The 25,202-nt window shown below is 37.6% G+C and overlaps 1 protein-coding gene and 2 pseudogenes across 1 annotated transcript; 1 reads left to right on the forward strand and 2 right to left on the reverse strand.

Moving 5' to 3' along the window:
* Positions 1-9,005: 9,005 nt before the first annotated feature.
* LOC120212396 lies at positions 9,006-18,794 on the reverse strand (annotated as a pseudogene).
* A 50-nt stretch (positions 18,795-18,844) lies between these two features.
* Positions 18,845-21,385, forward strand: LOC120212397 (annotated as a pseudogene).
* Positions 21,386-21,766: 381 nt separating this feature from the next.
* On the reverse strand, positions 21,767-24,819 carry LOC120212504 (pentatricopeptide repeat-containing protein At5g16860-like). The gene has a single exon (XM_039210784.1). It carries the CDS (start codon positions 24,707-24,709, stop codon positions 22,127-22,129), a length of 2,583 nt encoding a protein of 860 aa, XP_039066715.1. The 5' UTR covers positions 24,710-24,819; the 3' UTR covers positions 21,767-22,126.
* Between the last annotated feature and the right edge of the window lie 383 nt (positions 24,820-25,202).

Raw genomic sequence — 25,202 nt, forward strand, 5'->3', positions numbered from 1 at the left:
CCGCCTTATTATGCACTGTGTCACCTCTCGACCATTCAAGTTCTGGTGAAATGGTGAACTTACTAAGCCTTTCCATCCTAAACGGAGAGTTTGTCAAGGTGACCCCCTCTCACCGTACCTTTTTGTTTTAGCTATGGAATGAACGAGTCACAACATTTCTAATTCAGTTAATAAGAACATTTGGGAAGGATTTCACTTTGTCCGTAATGGACAACCTCATTCTCATTCGTTCTTTGCAGATAAAATAGTTTTGTACAGTAGAGCGGATATTCTAAATGCGGATGTCCTTTATCCTATCTTGCTTTGGACACTATTCCGGGCATCGCGTTAATAAAATAAAAAACAATCATCTTTTTTTTTCCTTCCTACACAAGCATGTTGGATCATCAATTTGATCTATTATGGGAGCCTAAACCTAAATCCAAACTAAATTGATGTCATTGCTTACATCATTTAAGTAATGATGACATTACTTACATCAATTTAGTTAGGTGAGAGTTAGGTATTTGTTGAATTTGTAATGGTTTAAATTAGTTTAATTGTGTGGTGTAGGATTGTTCTTGAGTAGTATAAATACCCCTCCCCATTTTAGTTTTAAGTATCAAGAAAAATTAAGAGCTTCTAAGTGAGTGAAGAAACAAAGTCTTATAAGAGTGAGTTGTAGTTCTTGGTTTTGAGTGAGAGTGCTCTTGTAATATTTGTTTGAGTTTCAATAAAAGTTGTTTGTGTGAGTGTTTTATTTCTAACAAAGCCAAGGATTGAAGGATGCAATCTGTGATAAACTGGGTTTCCAACAAGTACACGAAATGGTCAAATATTTGGGCACTACGGTTCAACATGGCCGTGTCACTCGTGCTAATTATGAATTTATCCTTGTGCGTATGCAATCCTCATTAGAAGGCTGGGCTACTCGGTCCCTTTCAACTGCTGGCCGTATTATTTTGGTTAAGTCCGTCCTCGTTTCAATCCTTATCTACTTCACGCAAACATCCATGTTTCCAATCGGAGTTTACAAGGAAATTGAAAGGATCATACGACGATTCATCTAGGGTCACTCTGATAACAAGCCAGCCTTCTCCCCATTAATTGAGATTCAACCTCTGGGAGGAAGTTTGGGTGTCGAACTTAGGTCCTCTAAATCATTATCTGCTCCTACCTGAAAATGAAGTTTCTCACCACAACGTAGTTGATTTTGTAACCCACAGTGGCACTTGGGATACATCTACTCTTTCCTCAATTCTTGATGGCGCTGCCATTAATCACATCCTTGGTATTTTGCCTCCTGTTGCTGATGATAAAGATGATATTTGCATTTGGAGACATTCCTCGGATCATAGGTTCAATGTTACTTTCGCTTATGAACCTTAACGCAACAATCATGTGCTCCGAGTGATACATGCCGGGGGATAATTTGGAAACTGCAGGTTCCGCAGCGTGTTCGAGTCTTCCTTTGGACTGCTCTACACGGGAAACTGATGACTAATTTGAAACGCTCTAAAAGACGGATTGTCACTGATGCCAAATGCCCTTTTTGTGGTGATTCAAAAAGCATCTTACATGCACTACGTGACTGCCTGAAATGAAATAATTATGGGCATCTTTAATTCATTTGGAATGGCATAGCAAATTCTTTTCTTTGAACTTGTAGGGTTGGATTCTAAATAATATTCGCGTGGATTCCTTTGGAATGGCATAGCAGATTCTTTTCTTTGAACTGTATGTCCACTGCTGCAGCCTTTCAAGTTGCTTTAGCATGGTCATGATCAGAGGCGGACCCAGAAGCCTTCATTAGGGGTTGCAAGAGTCCCAGGATGGCACTTTTGAGGAGTAACACTTGGATTAGGGGTGACACTTGTGGAGGGATTGCTTGGGATACCCCAGGCTCTATGGAGGTCCACCCCTGGTCACGATGCTCTCAAAACCATCCTATGTCGCTTGTAGCAGGCCCCCAGAAACTTACGTAACTGTTTCAATGGGAGAAACCAGACCATGGTTGGGTGTGTGTTAACGCTGATGGTGTTTTTGCTGCATCCCACCGGGTATCGCTGTCGGTGGATCCATTCGTGATAGTGAAGGGAACCGAATGCTTGGTTTTACACGTCGCATTGGTTGCTGCTCCTCGCTCCAAACTTAACTTTGGGGAATCTTCATCGGGCTAAGTGCTTGGGATCAAGGCCATGAGAAGGTAATCATTCAATCAAACTCCCTCTAGGCCGTGAACTTAATGAACAACGAAAATGATTCTGCCGAGCATTGCCCTTTGCTATCCACATGTTACGAAGGAAAAGTTGGGCTACACATGTTCATTGGATCCCACGAGAAACTAATGCAGTTGCAGATAAAGCGAAACTTAGCCTTGGGATACAACGTTATGATCTTTCTTTGTTTGCATCTGTGCACATAGATGTGCTAGACTTGCTGTCTATAGATAGACAAGGCCCTCCCTATCCCCAGAGTTTGATGTAATTTGATCACTCTTCCAATTCAAAAAAAAATTGATCTACTCATAATAAATCGATGATAAGAGTGATTGGAATGTGATTTTTTTAAAACGCAGACAAAAAACAAGACCAAAAACAAGAGTGACCTCCAACGTAATTTACTCTTTTTATAATGGATAGTCTGATTCATGAGTTGTAATTCCGTAGCCCACTTCAAATACTTGGCCATAAACCGATTACAGAGAAAGAAAGAGATAAATAAAAACAACAGAAAAGATAAGAATGGAGGAAGCGAAAGGTGTTGTGAAGCACATAGTGGTGGTGAAGTTCAAAGGTGTGATCATCAAAGGATATGCCAATCTTGTTAACCTCATTCCACCCATGAAAGCTTTCCAATAGTACCATGCTATCCCTATTCACTCTCTTTTCACCCCTCTTTTTTCCCATCATTTAAGTTTCATATCCGTGAACTCATTCAATGGTAAAAAGAGAATATTGTCTTCCTTAAAGGTCTAGAGCTCGAACAAATACGATTGTAGCTGTATGCGTTATCAAGAGGATGAGAGAATTTTAAATAGATACTATTAGAAACAATTCAGATCCACTGTGTTTATTTTGATGGTGAATATGTGGTTTTACTTTGAATCTTTTGGTTGGTCTAAATTTGAAGTCATTTCCATGATGTTGGGAATTAAACGAGTAATTTCCCTATAACTAGATTAGTGAGAATGTGAAATAAAAACGAAAAAATAATATCCGAAAATGATAACGGAGTTCAGTCAATTATGCATACGTCTCCGGACTGCTGCAGATCTTTTAATAAAGAGAGAAAATTTACAAGTGTTTACAAAACACTCACAACTCACAAAAGAACTCTCTAAACTCTTTAGTATTGGGAGAAAGAAATGACTTGGGATGATTTTGAAGCTAAATGGGTTAGGGTATTTATAGTTGAAGCTTAAGGACTAATCTTAAAAATACCCTAAAGTATATGGATTAAAATGCAATTCTCACATGCACAAAATTCAACCAAAATGGCTGCCTAATTTTAAACATTTGCAGCCACCCCATTTGCATCCATTTTTGACAATTTAGCCACCCATTTAGCAACCCATGTGTTGCCATTTTCTTTGACTTTCAACGATCTCCCACTTGAAGACTGATTTTAATCTGTCTTCACACCTCGATCGATGTAACAACATTTCTGGTCTTGTTATTCTAGCATGCCAACTGAAGCTGAACACAACTTCAATTTGTCTGTAGTCCCCGTCTTTGTTAACATGTCTGTCGAATTTTGAGCTCCACTAATCTTTTCAAGTTTCAAAATCCCATCTTCCAGAAGAGAACAGATAAAATGATATATCAATTGTATGTGCTTCGTCTTGGAATGAAAAGACGGATTCTTCACTAGATAGATAGCACTTTGATTGTCGCAATATAAGACATTGTTTTCTTGTTTCTTGCCTAACTCTTCCAAGAAACTTTGGAGCTAAACCATCTCATTGTTGGCTTCCGTAACAACGACATATTCTGCTTCAGTTATAAAGAGAGCAACTATCTTCTGTAGTTGAGAAACCCAACTCACTGCAATACATCCTAGAATATAGACATACCCTGTAGTGCTTCTTCTGATGCCAACATTTCCGGCTAAGTCAACATCTACATAGCATGTCAGTATCGTATCTCCACCTTTGAAACAAAGTGCTTTGTTTGTGGTACCCCACAGATATCTGAGGATCCATTTGACTGTTTCCCAGTGTACCTTGCCCGGATTATTCATGTACCTGCTAACAGTTCCCACTACATGAGCAATGTCTTGTCTGGTACAAACCATGACATACATGAGACTTCCACTTGCTGAGCCATACGGCACCTTCACCATGTGTGCACGATCTTCCTCCGTCTTTGGTGACTGTTCTTTGGAGAGTCTAAAATGAACACTGAAAGATGTACTTACTGGTTTAGCATCTTGCATGTTGAACCTCGAGAGTAATTTGTTGATGTACTCAGCCTGTGATAACATCAAAGTCCCCGACTTTATGTCTCTCTTGATCCTCATCCCAAGAATCTGATTTGCAGCGCCCAAATCTTTCATTGTAAACTGCTTTGACAATTTTTGCTTCAAGTTTATAATCTCTTGCATGTCTGAGCCTGCAATGAGCATGTCTGAGCCTGCAACGAGCATGTCATCAACGTACAACAATAAAATAATGAAGTTGTTGTCGAACTTCTTGATGTAGCAACAATGATCTGCTTGGCATCTGGTAAAACCATTGCTACTCATGAAGCTATCAAACTTCTTGTACCACTGTCTAGGAGCTTGTTTTAAACCATAAAGCTCTTCTTCAACCTGCATACCAGGTTTTTATTGCCTGTCTCTATGAAGCCTTCTGGCTGTCTCATATAGATTTCTTCCTCCAAATCACCATGAAGGAAAGCTGTCTTCACATCTAACTGCTCAAGATGTAGATTCTCTGCAGTTACAATTTTCAACACCAGTCTGATTATAGACATTTTCACGACTGGAGAGAAAATTTCATTGTAGTCAATACCTTCTTTTTGCTGAAAACCTTTGACAACCAATCTTGGTTTATAGCGTTTGCTCCCATCGTGCTCTTCTTTGATCTTGTAAACCCACTTGTTATGGAGCGCTTTCTTGCCTAGTGGTAATTCAGCTAATTCCCACGTCTGATTTGATATAAGCGAGTCCATATCATCTTTCATGGAAGACTCCCACTTGATTGAATCCTCCACCTGCATTGCTTCATCATAGCACTCTGATTCACCATTTTCAGTCAGCAATAAGTAGTGCAAAGAAGGCGAATAACTTTAGGTTGGTTTAGGAATTCTGGAGGAGCGTCTCAGTTCTGGTGTGCCTGGTTCTTCTTGAACTATTTTAGGACTGATCTGAACATCATTTCCAGAAATCTCCTCGAACTCAACAAATTCTTTTGTTTCAGCTTCGGTATTGGAGCTACTTGATTCTATGGTTGACCTGTCTTAGTACATCACATTCTCATTGAAAATGATATCTCTACTTCTGATGATCTTCCGATTTTCGTAGTCCCAAAACTGGTAACCGAACTCATCACCACCATAACCAACAAAGACGTATTTGTTGGACTTGGCATTAAGTTTAATTCTTTCAGCAGAATTTATGTGTACATAAGAAATACAACCAAACACTCTTAAGTGTGAAAGATTTATTTCTTTCTTGCTCCAAACTTCCTCTTGTATTCCACCATCCAAGGGAACTGAGGGCCCATGGTTGATCAGGTAAGCTGCAGTGTTGATAGCTTCAGCCCATAGAAATTTGGGCAATCTGACATGTATCCTCATGCTTCTGGCACGTTTATTTAGAGTTCTGTTCATGCGCTCTGCTACGCCATTCTGCTACGGTGTCATGGGAACCGTTGTCTCTATCTTGATCCCATTGTTTGAGCAAAATTCTCTGAATATGTTATTTCTGTACTCTCCTCCATTATCAGACCTCAACCGCTTGACTTTCAGACCAGTCTCATATTTCACCACGGCCTTCCATTTTCTGAAGGTGTCAGAGACTTTTAATTTATTCTTCATAAAATAAACCCACGCCTTCCTTGTAGAATCATCAATGAAGGTGACATAATATAATGAGCCTGCAAGAGATGAAACTGGAGATGGTCCCCATACATCAGTATGGACCAACTCTAACTTTTCTACATTGGGTGTCTTGCCAATCTTTGCAAAACTGACTTTCTTGTGTTTTCCAAAGATGCAATCCTCATATAGTCCGATATCTATATTTTTTAGATATGGCAACTTCTCTTTTGACAAAAGTGTATTCATCCCTTTCTCGCTCATATAGCCAAGCCTTTGGTGCCATATGTTTGTTTTTTCATCAGCATCTGCTGCTGCAATGATATTCTCCAAGTTTGAGGTTACATACAGAGTACCAATGTTCTTACCACGAGCAATGACGAGTGCTCCTTTGGTAATCTTCCATTCACAACCTGAAAAGGTTGTACTATATCCTTCTCCATCAAGATGTCCTACAGAAATCAAATTTCTTTTGAGGCCAGGAATATGTCTCTCTCCTTTCAGCTTCCAGGTGGTCTGGTTTGGCAACTTTAATCGGATTTCTCCTTTTCCGACGATCTTCAAGGTTTCATCATCAACTAGATGAACATTCCCAAAATCACCACTGACATAATTTTCCATGGTTTCTTGGCATGGGGTGGAGTGGAAAAGATGCCCTTGAATCCAAGATCTATGATTCAATCGGACTGTTGACGTTTAGAATCATGACATCACATGTCTCCTCTATCATGTTGGCAGATTCCTGTGCGTCGGTATCTTTCTTCTGTGCTCGACAATCTCTTTTAAAATGATCGTTCTTGCCACAATTATAACATTTATAATCTTTCTTTCCCGTTCTTGATTTTCCCTTTCTGGATTTTGATCTTCCACGATTTGAATTTCTTTCTGAAGTTCTCCCTTTAGACTCATTGTGCAAGGCTGAGGAGCTTGATGTTTCACCCGATTCTCTCCGTCGAATTTATTCACTCAATATTAGATCTCGAACATCATCGAATTTCAATTTATTGTTTCCCGACGAGCTGCTGACTGCTGTAACAGTAGCATTCCAACTGTCTGGTAGAGATGATAAGAGAATTAAAGCTCGAACTTCATCATCGAATTCAATTTCCATAAAACTCAACTGGGTTGTGATTGTGTTGAGTTCATTTAGGTGTTGAGCCACTGATGCCCCTTATGCCATCCGCAAATTGAATAATCGCCTCATCAAATAAACTTTGTTTGAGGTCGATGCCTTCTCATACATACTGGAGAGAGATGCCATAAGACTCGCCGTGGTCTTTTCCTTTGCTATATTGAAAGCAACATTTCGGGACAACGTCAATCGGATAACTCCGAGGGCTCGTCTGTCGAGAAGAACCCAGTCTTCATTCTTCATGCCCTCTAGTTGCTTTCCTGAGAGAGGTTGATATGGATTTTTCTGGTACAGAAAATCTTCAATCTGTATCTTCCAAAAGCCAAATCTGCACCTTCCAAAAGCCAAAATCTACACTATCAAACTTCTCATTTTCACATTCCCTTCGTCTGCAGCCATCGCTCCCACTCGAATCTGACTTCGTTTGGATTGTTTCTAACAATTCTTACGAACCACCGTGTATTAGAACACCTCCATCGACAAATTCATATCGCAGAAAAATGATTCCCGAAAATGATAACGAAGTTTAGTCTATTATGCCTACGTCTCCGGACTGCTGCAAATATTTTAATAAAGAGAAAATTTACAGGTGTTTACAAAACACTCACAACTCACAAGAGAACTCTCTAAACTCTTTAGTATTGGGAGAAAGAAATGATTTGGGATGATTTTGAAGCTAAATGGGTTAGAGTATTTATAGTTGAAGCTTAAGGACTAATCTTGAAAATACCCTAAAGTGCATGGCTTAAAATGTAATTCTCTCATGCACAAAATTCAACTAAAATGGCTACCTAATTTTGAACATTTGCAGCCGTCCTATTTGCATCCATTTTTGACAATTTAGCCACCCATTTAGCAGCCCATATGTTACCATTTTCTTTGACTTTCAATACATGACGACGAGGACCTTAGTATTGAAAAATTTAAGGGTTCACTCGTGTTTGAATCCACATTTGAGAGTGCCGAGGGGATTGAAGAATACAACGCTTATCCTGCTCATGTGGAGTTTGGAAACTTGTTTCTCTCCTGTTCGGACAAGATCATTGCAGTCACTACAAGCCTACTGTTCGTTGCTAAATTTAAGAAAACATAAAGACTATTGTCTGAATCTGGTATTTGTCCTGCACTGTTGTTTCTTAATATGATTTGTTTATGTATTTCTGGGGTTACGTAACTTATGTTTGGTTCTGTTGAATAAAAGAGATATATGGACTCTTTGTACGAGATGCATATCCTTGTTGTCAAGGCAAAGAAGGTTTGTTTTATGTTCTATAAGCATTTCATTCCTTGATGTATTTATAGTAAGATGTAAATGAATAGGACTCAAACTAATAAGATTGTGTTTGAGTTCAATTGTTTATTTTTGAATATGTAGATATTCAGTTTGTGTTTGTTTCAAATTTTTAAAATCATGTTTTTGTTCGTTTATTTAATTTTAAAAGTATTCGTGTTCGATTTATTTAGCATCATTTAACATTAGCAAACATATTCATTTAACATTCATGAACTTATTCATTTAATGTTTGTCGACCAACACTCTTTTTTATCTCTTATTTACAAACCAAAGAAAAATAATAAAATTTTACCATTAGTCCTTAAATTCCTTAGATTTCATAATTTGAATTCTAAAGTTTATCATGTATTCAATTTAGCCCTTACTTTCACTGATATTTAAAATGTATAAAAATAAAATGAAAAAGAAAACTGAATAAGCAAACTAATTCGTGAACCAAACCAACCAAACACATTTGTTTGTATTCATTCATTCATTCATTCATTCATTCATTTATAAATTAAGATAAATATTTGATGATGTTAGTTTTACAACATAAATCATTGATGATGTTAGTTTTACAACATCCTGCACTAAAAGCCAAAATCACAATCCAGCAACAATAGGAACAAGAACAGGGTTAGCTACACAAACTAACACTTCTGAAAGACTGCAAGTCAAAACTGCAACTGCCTCCTGTAAATGAGTTGAACGAAGGTCTTCCGGAATGGGAGCGTTGAAGATGGTATCATAGCAACTTAATTGGTCATCATATACTTGACTTCCACTAGTATCGGAAAACAACAAATTGCATATCTCCTCTGCCACTTTCAAATAAGCCACTCTGCACCATAGTTTCACAGAAACATTTATCCAATCACTACAGACCAAGAACCTGAAGTATATTACGTATCGGTACAGTAAACCTTAAAAAGAAAAGATACAGAACTGTTCTGTGACAATACGAAAGATGATTGATTCTCAGGGACCAGGGCCGATCCAATGAGTTTTAATGCCCTGGGCGAGATAACAATTTTATGCCTCTATACTTGTACCGTATAATAGAAAAAACATAAATAATTCTTTTAAAACAAAAATGTAATAGAAATTATAGTCAAACAATATCAATACTAATACAAACCAAAACCTACAAGGCTACAAATATCACCTAAAACGATGTCTTCGTGCATTTTTTGAAGTAAAAACCTCTATTATTTTACGATGGGGGGACCTGGAACATTGTCTAGAGAAAAGGGATATGATATCTTCATGCCAACCACCTACAAGTTGTAACCAAATTTACATAACATCAAAGGTTTAGAAGAGAAAGAACGATGCATTCCTGAACTCAAAACTTAGCTCAATCCGCTCATGCAAATACTTTTTAAATGTGGTAGTTTGCAAATTCAATGTTCGAATCTTAACATAAGTCATTCTCTACCGGAAACGTTTAACGAGGTAGTCGAAGAATAGGAAAATTGTAACACCCCCAACACATACCCGACCCGAATACGAGTCCGAGGTGTCACATTGACCGTTTAAAACTTTTTCTTTGACAAAATCTAATGAAATTCAGTTAGGCATTTCCAATAAAATCCAAATAATTTCTATTGTATAAAACGTATGGTTTTACAAATTGGTCAGAGCGTATCCAACACAAATCTTTTATCTTACATGCCAACTACATTTCATATAACAAAATACATATAATTTAACATATTTCTGATTTGAATTGTGGAAAGGAGAATCTGACCTGTCTTGCTCCTCTAAACTTCTCTTCTTGCTTTCCGGAACCTACGTGTGAAACACTCACATGCTAAGTCTATGACTTAGTGAGGCAATAAACATATAATGTAACTTTAACTAGTAATCATACATAAACAATTACTACCATCATTTCACACAACTCATATAGTTTTACATGTAACAAGTACATACATACATATATATCATTATCATTCATATCTCTTATCTCCTATTCCTATGATCTTTTATATCCATATCATGTATCTTATAGATTTGTTATTATATCATTATGTCAATCAATTATACTCATTCATATATACCTTAACATGTACTCACGTATATCATATGACATATATATATCATGTCATGTAAAACATATATCCTATCGTAAATCACATACACACAAGCAACTATATCATCATCTTTATTCTGATCACTATCATTGATTCCTTTTATCATATAATCTTATAATTACCATTTGTACCATCATATATCACACATAACATTTCACAAGGAAACAAACATATCATCATATCCAGTTTATTAATGTTATCTCTTTATTAGCCCATGGTACACATGTGAGAACTGTAGATACATGAGTCTATTGAGGTTGTGCACCACTATGCTGTCACCACAGCTCGTATAAATGTCCCGAAGGACCTATCCAGAGGTCACAAAGACCCCGACAACTATCTAAAGGTCATAAAGAACCTCGGCAACTGTCCATAGGTCCCGAAGAACCAAGGTAAATTGTCCATATGTCTCGAAAGACATAGGCAAACCCTCGACTCTTGGCATGCCAACTATACCCCTAGCTCTCATATCACATAACATGGGCATTATCATTTATAACATTTCATATCATTTGTTATTTCTCTTCTGTCACATACCACATGTATGTGTAACCATATATCTCATATCATATCACATGTAGCACAAGTGCATGTATTCACGTAGATCGTTTCCTATGACTTATACCATTTCTCAGTTGTTCATGTAACTCGCATGTCATATCATGTAACATATAACACATAATCATATAGACTCACATTTTATCACCTATCATGTTATTTCACATATACACTTTTATATCACATAAACTCATATCTATCATGTCACATATAATAACATATGACACATATACCCATAACTTCATATCACATACTTATATCAATTCACACTTAGTCACATGAGTCATTTCTCATAGCATATATCACATCACATATGTTCATGGGTATATCTCATAGCATATAAAATAACATATAAATTTATACATGTATTCATGTGTATACTTTCATCTGCCTATATATCAATGTCATATAACTTATCTCATAACTTATTTGATATTCCTATATATTCTCATCTTATAACTTATATTACCTATTCATATAACCTTATGACTTATTATCAAGTACTCAATTAATGTTCCTATATGGTTCCATCTTTATCATATAACCTATGAGTTATTCTTATATTATCCTATATCAACCATACTTTGTTTATCTCACTTTTCATATCATTCATTTATCACATATAACATGGCTTAATATATGTTTGTATTCTTTTTCACCTAATCACGTCTACCTCTTCTCATATATCTCATACATAATCTCTATCATATATACATTCCTTCACTTATCTTATAGTTATGTATCATATTATATAATTTAACTTATATCATGTTATCATGTGTACATATACCATGGACACTGAACATGTATCATATAAACATGTATTCATATATATTATTAACACATGTAACCATCAATAACACACATGTAACATATCAAACATATGCCCGTATTAGTGAATTCATGCATTTTAGTATAGGAAATAGACTTGTCACAAGTCTTATTTCCATTAAATATAATACACTATCTAATATGCACTCACCTTGGCCTCACTAAGTTCCAATTCCATTTTATGATTCCTTTCTTTTGATCGAATCTTAATTTGATGATCCTTCCAGAACTTGTTCGAGTTTGGTATCTACATAATCATACATTGATACATATTAGTATCTAATTGATATATTCTAATCTATCATTTCTTAGACCAAAAGAAATGTCTATTTCAATTTCCCCTTGAAGTGCATCGATGCATTCTACAGTGCATCGATGCATTCTTTAACATGTGCATCGATGCACTACCCATGCATCGATACGCAATTTACCTTCGATGTATTTATTTTAAGGGGATGCATCGATACACCAATTGCAATCGATGTTCATTTATTTGAGAGTGAATCGATGCACATTGAACATGCATCGATGCATACAACCCAGAAATTTCATTTGAGCCCAAAAATTCTTACTTTGACCTCAAATTCTACTTATTAACCCCTCCTTATGCCTTAAAACTCATCTATACATATGTAAACCTTCTTATAACACTTAACCATCCCTCATAATTCACCACAATTCTTGAATAAAAGAATTTCATCAAATTTTCCATGTGTTCTTAATTCAATTCTATCACCTCTAACTTCTTAATTAACCCTTTGACAAGTCAAATTTAACTTCAAATTCTGTTAACTCCTTCTATTTCAATAATTCACTTAAAAACTCTTTTTTCTAAATCTCTTATAACTTGTTCATTTTGGAGTTTTAGGTCACCATAACTCTTCCCTTGCTCTTTCTTATCACTCAAGAATCAAAAGAAACCATAAAATTAAAGAAACAAGCAAATTAAATCCAACTCACCTTATACATGAAGACACGGAAAGAAGAAATTGAACCCATCTCTCCATAATTTTCTTTTCCATTTACACGTGGTTATCTCTTTTATAAAGAGATAATAAAAATCTTTCTTTGCAAAGACCAATTTACCCTTACTTCCTTACATATTTACCAAATAGTCTTCAAAATATTCCTAATTAAGTCTCTGAACTTTCAGATCTTTCGAAATTAGACTTCAAATTTTCAAAACTTCTATTTTAGTCACTTGCTCTAGTTTTGGGATGTTACAAAAATAGATTCCAGATGCTAAATACAAATCACGAGCCGATTCGATACAACACTTCGAGGATGGGTTTATCATAGGATTAGTTCATGCCAACCACCAAATTCACACACTAAAGAGAAAGAATAAGCATTCCTAATTGAACTCAAAACTCAAATGGTTCATGCAGTCATCTTCAAAAACTGGCATCTAATAAATTCAAAGTTTGAATCCAAGCATAAATCCTTCCCCTATTAGATAAGTTTAACCGAGTAATCTAAGAAAAAAAGATGCTAAATGCAAATCTCGGGCCTATTTGATTCCACATTTGGATTCATTTGGCATAAAATTCAGAATATAAACATCAAGAATTTCACAACTAATAGCATAGTAGTAAATGGAAAGAATTGAAGGGAAATTGTGCATAGGTAATAAGTTTCCGATAAGTTTTCGGTGGAAAAAACCTAGATCAAAGGTATATATGGTTCTTTAGTGTTTAATGTTAGATTTATGATTTAAATAGATAACTACTTTGTTCAATCAAGTTCTTAAAGCAAGATCAGTCGTTGGAATCTCAAGATCAAAGTGCAAGTCAAGGTGCCAGTCGAGAACAAGGTACTGATTTTATATCAAACACATGTTACACATCATTAATCATAACAGATACAAATAGATTAATCAACAACTAAATCATGATTTAGGAATACATAACAATAACTAAAAATCTCGAATGCACTAAGCTTAATGTAGGAACGATTATCCAACAAATACATTGATATATTGTACATTGATTGGGTAATCTTATGAAAAAGAATGAGAAGGATGTGATTTTTAGTTCGTTTTCATTGAAAGCTTGAAGCTGAAACACTAAAAGAATAAGATTTTCTTACGTTATATAGCCATATGTATCAGCTGTGTTCAAAGAGTTCTTCACCATTAACAACTCCCCAATGCACACCTTCTAAGTTAAGAACCAAATGAGGAAACTACCCTGGTTAACAATGGAGTAGGAAACTACCGATGAAAGTGAAATGCAACCTGGTACTCAAATATGTACAGAATTAATGAAGAAAAATGGTAAATCATTCAATTCCCAATCTGCTCAACCAGAGACTTCTTCAACTGGTTTAGGCGAGTAAAACCGTGTAACATAGAAATTAAGCCCTAGAAAACTGCCCCCAACATGCTGCCCTGGGCCGTCGCCCATGTGGCACATGTGTTGGGCCGACCCTATCTGGGACATTAAGAGCCACGTAAATGAGAAGGAAAAAAGGGGAAAAAGTACTACCAGCTGCTTTTCAAAAGAAAAGAAAAGGTTTGTAATAAAATCAAGGAAATTTATGATTTTAAAAGAAAAAAAAGTAAAGGGGGGTGTTCTTGAGTTTACAAAAACTTGTTATGCAGACATAAGCTGGTTGCCAGAATATACAATTTTATTAGGCTTAATTCACAATTGAGTCCGTGAAGAACTACTTTTTTTCCCACTTTACATCCTAAACTACTTTTTATCCCAATTTATCTCATACAAACTACACTTTTTTGTCCCATTTTATCTCATACAGACTATTCTATCATTTTTTCCTAGTTTACCCCAAAATATAAAAGCAACCAACAAGAACGTGATGCATGTCATATTATTATTGGATGCCAATACTTTTGGGGCAATCTGAGATGAAAATGATAGTTTAAGGGTCAAGCTGAGAAAAAAAATAATTTAGGGCGTAAAGTGGGAAAATAGGTATACTTCAGGGGCTAAATTTAGTTCATTTAACAGCTAATAGTTCACACTGTGCGATTATAATACAAGGACCGAGTCTCCGTTTGCACCTCCTCTTTTAATTACAAGGGGATTCCCCTTGGTTTTCATGTTGCATCACAAACTGAGAATATTGAATTACGTTTTAGGACCGAGTCTCCGTTTGCACCTCCTCTTTTAATTACAAGAGGATTCCCCTAGGTTTTCATGTTGCATCACAAACTGAGAATATTGAATTACGTTTTAGAGGTCTTAGAGGTCCGTCTGTCCGTCCTCCATCCATCCATCCATATATATATATTTATTCACACTCGTAAGAAGAGATATTAACATAAATACCTCGCATCAACATGTAACCTGTCACCCAAACTGCTCTAGACTCGTTCAAACGGCCAAGAAAGTCTGTACAAGCTGCATTTTTGTTGTCAAGAGAATACTGAAAAATTCACCAACAATCACTTATAGAAGGAAATACATAAATCAAGTGATGATATTTCACAAATTTGGTTCAACAACTTAAGGGTGCAATTGCTTAATCTATCACGAATCTAATAGGAAGATGATGGGAAAAAGAAAACAAAAAAAGAAGAGAAACATTCGCAAGAAAAATGGCATCATTATATCTCAGCCGGTTCCAAATGTTGAAAAATTACTCATGATTTGATCACACAGACAAAAATGATTAGCAATATTTGCTCACCTGACAAGCTTTAAACTTTCAACCATCATTTATGTTAATAGAATTAACTTGCTACACTTTGCTTAAAGTGGCCACCTCATTGAGATGAACCCAAAGTTTAGAAGGAAAAACACGACTCAAGCTAAGGATAGCATTAAGCACAACCCCATAACCAGGAAGCTGTGTTCACAAAAACTGGAATGATATGGTTCACTAACAGAAGCGTCCAACATGCTATAGCTTATATTCAGATTTAGATTATACGGTCTTGATAAATTGCGCGAGTTTCTTACCAATTCAGCAATAGTATTGTTGTCTTCCTGGAATGAACTTCTTAGCACATAGAATGAAATATAAATTCCAGGTCCCAAATCCCAATTTTCGATTTCTGACTTGTGGTTCTCCATGGAAGTTGCAATCTGCCATACCTCCGAGTCATTGGCTGCATAGAAGAAAAAAAACATAAGACCTGGATTAACTATACCAACAATATTTGAGACTTATCAATTCTAGTAACTCAAAATTGAGCATTACATTCTTCAACTAAAATGAATCTGAAACAAATTTAAACAACTAAAATTGATCCTAAGAGTTGGTAGAAGCAGCATCTATAATCTGCATGACCCTGGGTCTCAAAATAGTAAGAGCATAACAAGCCACCCACCTGCGATGTGGTAAGACACATCCTCGCATGGACATGGGGTTTTGTGCTCTAATACATCAATACAAACAGAAAATTCTAAGAATGAATTACCAAACCCCCTCGATTGTATAGCTTAATCAGAATTCTCAAGAATAAGCTGTTTCCCCCCCCCCCTTCAAACATCACTTTACTAGTAGTATCTAAACTTTCTTTTAGTAAATGCTTTAGAGGGCTAAATGGAAACTTTTAAAGGTGGGAAAAAGGTAACTTGAACATAGAAAATAAAAAAGATTCTTAGGTAATTCTGTCCTGCTATGTAATACCGTGTTTCACAATATCGATAATATACATACACTTTCTTTGAGGTCTAAACCAAATTAATTTTGAAGGTCACATCACCGTTATTATTTTTTATGTAATTTTATATCATTCTTTTTTATGTTTTTTTACTGGGGTAAAGGAAGGGGGAGGGGGAGACTTAAAATTTGATTTAAAGTCACATCCATAAGGCATTAGAAAAGAAAACGATAACAGTATAACAAAGCTCACAAGGCATACATGAATTACTTAATCTGCAATAAGATCATACCAGACAAGAACAATTCATGAACAACTGAAGTCATGAAAATAGAATGAGCCTTTTGCCAATTTTCACATTCCAAAAAGTGTTCGAGAGCCTTTGGTAAATCCCCATGGTAATTTGAAATACACTGCCTGCATCATATGAGGACAATTTTCTCACTTGGCAAACAACACTTGAGTTCCAAAGAACCTTTGAAAGCTCTCTTTCATATCATATATCAACAAACAGACAAAGATACAAATATGAGCATAGAGCAGGACAAATCCAAATTGCTAGTTATTTGAAAGGAGTTAATCAAATAAAGAGATGATATTTAAAGATTCCACCCAAACTTTCACTGCTCTAAATAACCTCTCTCTCTCTCTCTCTCTCTTCCATCATGCATACACAAATGGACACATACAGATACAAGCATACAGCAGGACAATCAAGATGTCTAGAAAGTTTAGAAGGAGTTCATCTACAAAAGGGAAAAAGAAAGTAAGATGAAAAGAAAAGAAAAGAAAGAACGAGATTCAAAGATCCCACCCAACCAGGATGCTGACAATCTGCCACTATGCAAAGAATTTAAATTAATGATGGATCTAAATTCTAACCCAAATAGAGCACCTAATCAACCATCAAAGCTCCAAATGTTAGCATATAATACCACTCAGGTTAGACCAACAAGAAGTAAAACATAAAGGCTTCACATGCACGGAATCAGACCAAATCATCTAGAAAACCAACAACATACCATAGCTTCATGCTACTACTGCAATGGAATACCCAAGTCCTCAATAAATTGGCGCTGTGATTCGTGTGAACTCCATGATTCACAATATTGGAACAAAATTTCCCTGATAAGAATAGCTTGAAGGCAAGGATAATCATCACGGTAGGGCATGTGAAGGGCTACATAGATAGCCCAATGACACTGCTCCTGACACAGTAACTGAGATATAAGTCCCATGTCAAGATCTTGAAGATCATTAGAATTTAAAGCATCAACAGCTTCCAATATAGCCTACTGATGCCATATCATATGGTAGTCAAGTGGATCATGTGTGGAAGAGAAAGTGGTAAACATTGTTTTCAGAGAGCATAGTTGACTCTCTTCACTGGCATGCAGAAGCATAAGATGGTATGAAAGATCAAATCTTTCCACCCTGCTCAAATTTGCATTCTCTTCAATTGGTCCTTCATCAATATAAATTGGAACAGGAAATGGAGCTTTTCCATCATCAAGAAGGTGCTGATAAGTTTGAAACACAAATGGCAATGCAGTATCTGAAGGTAGGTGATACCACATTAACAATCCTAAGAATCTCTTCCAGTCAATGTCAATACCACGCAAAGCACCATGAATATTACCAGCAAGCAACTCATAAAGTCGAATCCTTTCCTTCTCAATGAAATTGAAGTCCAGACTCCAGACCATTACGTTTCCAAACATCAAGCTGTCTTCCAACATCAGAACGATTAAAAGTTGATCCACCAGCCTGGCTCAGTAAACAAGCCAATCTAACATCTCCTTTAGAAGTTGCCAGCTCCACAGCTGCATCAAGTTGTCGCCCAGTCAAGAGAAAGAATAAGTGTTCCAAGTAACCTGAATTATTCACAGAGCTTACTTCTTGAACACGATGATATACGCTTTCTTGCAGCCAACAACTAAATTGGGCCCTCCTAATAAGAGGAAGTGCTTCCGATTCAACTTCTGGAGGACCTTCCTTGATATCCTGCATCATATCTTCCTCGTCAGCAGCCATAGATTCAGTTGACCATTATTTTCCCTTTCTGAAAAAAGAACTTTTATCAATTCCCAGACCATCACTTGATGCATCAAAACCAAGCGAGCCGAAGAAGATAAACCAAGAACATCCAACTGCCTCTCAATAATGTCCATATAGCTCCTACAAATGTCAGAAAGCTCTAAGCCTTAAGACCGGAACACTAAATCTCAACAAGCTTACCGTAGACAAGTCCTTAATCGAGGTTGGTCCTAGAACTGAAGTCGAAATTAGTTATGGATTGATAACGCATTTAACCTCATCACAGGGGACATCTTGTGAGATTTCAGGTGTTTGCACGCGATGTCGAAAAGGACATGGTTATTCTACTCACGGCAAGGGCTTCCAGGGTTGAGATTAAGATGTATCGATACCTGTATTGTTGGAATGCTAGGTGATCCCAAAGAGGTTAGTTAAGAATGACAAAAAATAATCCCTTTCATTATGCTTGCACTCTTCAATCTTTAATGTTGCAAGGGGATCGCTTTCGATTGGTTTGCAAGCTAGAGCAAGCGTTACCGAGGTCCATTTCTTTCCCTTTAACCCGATAGACAAGCGTACAGCCATGACATATATTGAGACTGATGGCAGTTGGCATCAAGTCAGCAAAGGTTCTCCAGAGTAGGTAAATGGATTGACTTGCATTGTACCAATGTTTTCTTATCATCTCCGGGATTTAAATAACGGGCACGACCGTAACTTCTCGGTGTTAACACATGATATCTTGACTAGATTATTGACCTATGCAATCTCCGAGATGGTGCGAGGAAGAGAGCTCATGAAATCATCACTAACTTTGCTGATCGAGGGCTTCGATCTCTTGCTGTGGCTAGACAAGTAACATTCTATGTTTCTTTCTCCCGAACGTGATTCTAATAAACGAAAAGTTATTATAAAATGAATATTTTGATATTGTAGACTGAGAAAGCGAAAAACAAAGATGCCCCGGGAGAACCGTGGGAATTTGTGGGTATATTGCCACTGTTTGATCCTCCGAGGCACAATAGTGCAGAGACAATTCGTGGGCTCTAAATTTTGGTGTCAATGTCAAGATGATCACGGGTGATCAACTAGCCATTGGAAAAGAAACCGGTCACATGCTCGGCATGGGAACCAACATGTATCCATCATCTGCTCTCCTTGGTCAAAATAAGGGTGACACAATCTATACAATCGGTGCTGATGACCTTATTGAGAAGGCCGATGGCTTTGCTGGAGTTTTCCCTGGTAAGCTCATTAGCAATACTATTTTGGTATGGTTTGATGCTCTTTGAAAAACTGTCGCTCGTTTCCTAATTCAGAGCACAAATATGAGTTTGGTAAGAGGCTACAAGCAAGGAAGCATATTTGTGGCATGACCGGAGATGGAGTGAATGATGCACCGGCGCTTAAGAAGGCAGACATTGGAATTGAAGTGGACGATGCAACCGATGCTGCTCGAAGTGCGTCAGATATTAACAGAACCGGGACTGAGTGTCATTGTGAGTGCTGTTCTAACAAGTAGGGCCATTTTCAGAGAATGAAAAACTATACCATCTATGCCGTCTCCATTATGATCCGAATCGTGTTGGGTTTCATGCTGTTTGCACTTATTTGGAAGTTCAATTTCTCTCCTTTCATGGTTTTGATCATCGCCATACTCAATGATGGAACCATTATGACCATTTCCAAGGACAGAGTCAAGCCATCTCTCATGCCTGACTCATGGAAGCTCAAGGAGATTTTTGCCACCGGCATCGTCCTTGGTATCTATCTTGCTGTCATGACTGTTATTTTCTTCTGGGCTACCAATGACTCCAACTTCTTTTCGGTAAGAGAAAAATTAAACGCTCTTCCTGTTCTTCTCAAAACCATAACAAAAAACTTCTAAAGTTTGATACTAATTGCAGGATAAGTTTGGGTAAGATCCATTAGGGACAATCAAGATGAACTTACTGCTGATGTCTACCTTCAAGTCAGTACAGTGAGTCAGGCACTCATTTTCGTCACCCGTTCTCGGAGTTGGTCTTTCATCGAACGTCCCGGCCTTCTGCTTGTGTTTGCCTTCATTGTGGCACAACTCGTAAGTTTGATATGAAAATTTCACTTCAGTTGGCTAGAATACAATGTTTTATTCTCGAGTTGTTATAAAGTTTTCAGTTTTGGATTCAACATTTTAGATAGCAACACTACTTGCTGTTTATGCAAATTGAGGCTTTGCCAGAATCAAAGGCATTGGCTGGGGTTGGGCTGGAGTTATCTGGCTCTACAGTCTAGTCTTCTACTTCCCACTCGATGTACTCAAGTTCGGAATTCGCTATTATTTGAGTGGAAGGCCTGGAATAATTTGCTTCAAAACAAGGTATCTAATCACTTCTTTCGTTATTCGCTTGTTATGCAAGTACTTGCGATAAACGCGATACGACCAAATGTCATTTTGATGTTTGAGTGTTGTTTGTACATTCAATTCATAGACTGCCTTTTCAACAAAGAAGGATTATGGAAAAGGAGAGAGGGGAGCGCAATGGGCATTAGCTCAACGCACCCTTCATGGATTGACACGACCCAAAATCACAAACGAGGAGAGCGCCAATAAGGAGCTATCAGAGATTGCCGAACAAACCAGGAAGCGTGCCGAAGTCACAAGGTGATATACATAAAATCCTTTCGACTTTCTAAGCCAGTTCCATTCCGACTCTAATCTAAAACTTGTGTGTGTTTACCAGGTTGAGGGAACTTCATAATCTCAAAGGACATGTCTAATCAGTGGTTAAGCTCAAAGGACTGGATATCAACACCATCCAACAGCACTACACCGTTTGAGGAGGGAAAGAGGTGGAACTGGAAGTTCTTGTAATGCCATGAGACGAGGGATAAATTTTAGGCTTTTTTCCGAAATCAGCAGCTTTTTTATTATGATAATTTTTTGTAGGTTTTAGGCATGTTATTGGAATAATTGTTTGAATAATCCAACATAGGAAATTGTCTTATTGCTAACTCAGACAATCATTGACAACATTTTTGTTACGTGCAATTCGGTTTTCTCCTCAAAATCCATCGCATAACAGACTGTATTCAATTCATCAGTCGACTAATCTAGATTAAATACTACAGAGACTTATATAGGTTCAAATTCTCAAGATATTGATTTTATATAGTCGTGCGTTCATTCAATGATTTGTAATCCGACAGCAAGCAACTGATTGCTGCATTGTCTTTTGTCGGAAGGTGTGACTTTCCGCAATTGATAGAGCAACAAAGAAATGAACTGCATTTAAGAGAGAAGACAGAGTATCTGTCCTATAGGCTTGTACATCTGTATTCCTGAGTTCTAAGGAGTCTTGTGGACGAACCATGACTGTGTGATTACTTGAATATGTTACATTTTCAATTGGGAAGTAACTGTTCCTAATACCGTTCCAATGGTAAATCATGCCTCTACTAACTGATTCTTTTCGATATAGGATGAATCACAAATTGCTTTGTTCTGAATTTCTACATTAAAAGAATTGTACCTCTTAGTTGGCCAGCCTCAATATCAGAAGCAGATTCATTCCATATCCGGTGTAACTGTTCAGAACTCACTTCGCCATCAATAGTTTAGTATCACCAGTAGCCTCTGCAGGAGCAAGATCCATTCTTGAAATGGTGGAAGCGACTTGAATCCCTTAATATGATTTCATTATCAATGATCATGGATATGTAAGTAATGGCATTATGGCAATCACTACAGACACGCAAGTTCTTGGTGATATGGATGGGCGCTCCAGGAATAGAGATTAAAATGCCATAAGCCAGAGCTAACTTCTCACTATGTTCAGAAAGAAGATCACCTTTCTCTTTGTCATCCACGTCATGAAGAGCGCAGTTTGTATCAGGAACATACCCAATTGCCTTAATTCGTTGGATTAAGTCAGCAAGAAGCTCATATATTTGTTCAAAATGAGGATGAGACCTGTCACCTGCATAGAAGGTAGCAGTGCCTTTCTTTCCTTCGACCCAGCTGCAACCTGGTCTCCTTTTAACCCCTGAATATTTCATCAAAGATCGGACCCTGGCCACATCTCTCCAACGCCTAGCATTAGCATACATGTTTGAAAGCAATGTATACGACGCATCATTCTCTGAACCCAATTCCCGGAGCTTGGCTGCAGCATATTCCCCAAGTTCCACATTTCCATGGATCCTACAACCACTAAGTAACACAATCCAAACAATTGCGGTCGGCTCCATGGGCATGCTGTGAATAAGCTTCAGAGCTTGATCAAACCTACCAGCACGGCCTAAGAGATCAACCGCGCAAGCATAATGTTCCAATCCAGGGATGACATCGTACTCAGTATGCATGCTCTCAAAGAATCTGATTCCCTGGTCAACCATTCCTGAATGGCTGCAAACATAGAGTAAAACAAGAAAGGTAATACCATCAAGAACAAAACCTGCTGCTCTCATATCACCCAAAACCTTGATAGCTTCGTCCCCATAACCATGCATACCATAACCAGTTAGTAAAGACGTCCAAGAAACTGAATTTTTGTGCTGCATATTGTCAAACACAACTCGAGCAGCATGTATATTACCAGATTTGGAATACATATCTATGAGACAATTTTCCATAAACAACATTTCAGATTCGTATTGATTGCGTAACATGTATGCATGGATTTGTTTACCAAACCTTAGCGCGGCCAAATGAGCACAAGCCATCAAGGCACAACATATGGTAGAAGTATTTGGCTTCTTAGAATTACCATCTTGGAACATTTCTGAGAAAAGCTTCAGTGCATCATTTGCTTCTCCATGCTGCGCGTATCCACCAATCATGACAGTCCAAGTCACAACATTTCTATTACTTGGTGCAACTGAATCAAACATGAAACGAGCTACATTTGTACTTTCGCACTTAGCATACATGTCAATTAGACCATTAATCACCTTGAGGTCTTCTCCTGGATCATTCCAATCATAGTTCAAAACACTTTTGATGACAAAACCGTGAATTTCCTTCCCCTGAATTAATGCTGCAATAGAAGCACAGCCGGAAAGCACGGACACGAGCGTGACAACATTAGGTTTGGAACCACAAACTTGCATTTGCCTGAATACACTCAACGCTTCATAACCACGATCCTGTTGAGCAAAGCTAGCAATCACAGAACTCCAGGTCACAACATCTAACTCAATGTTCTCCTCTTTCATCTTCTCAAACAAACCCAAAGCCTCCTCAAATCTACCAACCTGAGAATACCCAGTAACCATCGCATTCCAAGAAACAACATCCTTCACCTCCATCCTTTCGAAAACCTTATTTGCCTGCTCAATCATCCCACATTTTGCATACATATCCATCAAAGCATTACCAACAAAAACATCCTCGAATAAGCCTCTCCTCACCGCAAATCCATGCAGTTGCATACCATGCAAAGATGCGCCCAGAGATCCACAAGCAGGTAGCACATTGACAAGGCTAAAACCATCCGGGCGGATTTCCAAATCAGACGTCATTCTTCGAAACAACTCCACTGCATTCTTCGCATCCCCGCTTTGCATATAAGCAGCCACAATAGAATTCCATGAGACAATATCACATACCCCTCTCTCACGCATTTCCTCGAACATCTTTCGCGCGTCATCCAACTCACCGCAACGAGCGTACATTGCCACCATCGCGTTACAAATAAAGACATTCGAGTCCAACCCAATGGTGGAGATAACCCCATGAACAGATGCTCCACTTCGGAAGGAGGTAAGCTCACCGCAAGCCTTGAGGACAGAAGGGAATATATAGTGGTCAGGAGCACGGCGGAGCCTTAGCATTCTGCGGAAGAGAGAAAGAACGTCACGGGAAAACCCAAGTCGAAGGGAGCGTCGAATAAGAGCGTTCCAGCAGATGACAGCAGAGGAAGAAGGGGTCAAGCGTTCGAGAATGGAGATGGAATAAGAAGGGGCGTCGAGAGCGAGGTAAGCCCAAACGAGGCGGGTAGAGAAATCTCGGTAGAGGCCATGGACGAGGAGTTGTTGATGGATGAGTTTGGCTTGGAAAAGAGAGTTGCATTTTTGGAGAGTGGTGACAATGGTGGTGACTGAGACGGCTGAAGAGAATAGGGAAATGGTTGAGCCACCGGTACAGGGTTTGAGTTGAGAAATAAACTTGGATTTGGCGTTGGGACGGTAAAAGGAGCGGAGCATGCTCAGCTCCACCCAATGTGATGAAAATCCGAAGGGGCGGGTTGATGATAGATGTACACAAGAAGCATAGGAGACGAAGATGGGAATTGAGGTCTAGGAGAACGATAAGACAGTCGAAGTTGTTGCTAAAAGAATACTATTTCCGCATCTCTGTTGGATTTCATATGTATACATGTACCAAAACCTTGAATTTGCTGCGTGATTTCAGATAAGTTTGAGCTCTTATGCCAAATTTGGTATTTAGTCTCCAAACTTGGTGACAATATCATATTACAAGATGTATGTTTTTACTTATGTGACAAATCATTCGAATGATTTCTCTCATGTTGATATTATTCAAAGTCAAGTTAAAAATTATACGAATTCCATTAAAAATAATGCACACACATGTATAGGTTTTGTCTTCAACCACTTAATAAATGTGTATAGAATATTATATTTAAACACTTTAAAAATAATATGATAAAAAATTATTAATTTTAAACTATAAAAG

Source organism: Hibiscus syriacus, unplaced genomic scaffold, assembly GCF_006381635.1.
Source record: "Hibiscus syriacus cultivar Baekdansim isolate YM2019G1 unplaced genomic scaffold, ASM638163v2 tig00110013_pilon, whole genome shotgun sequence".
Classification (NCBI taxonomy): domain Eukaryota; kingdom Viridiplantae; phylum Streptophyta; class Magnoliopsida; order Malvales; family Malvaceae; genus Hibiscus; species Hibiscus syriacus.

Excerpts from the sequence above, each read along its gene's own strand:
- LOC120212504 (XM_039210784.1), bottom strand. The coding sequence starts at position 24,709 with ATGCTCCGCTCCTTTTACCGTCCCAACGCCAAATCCAAGTTTATTTCT.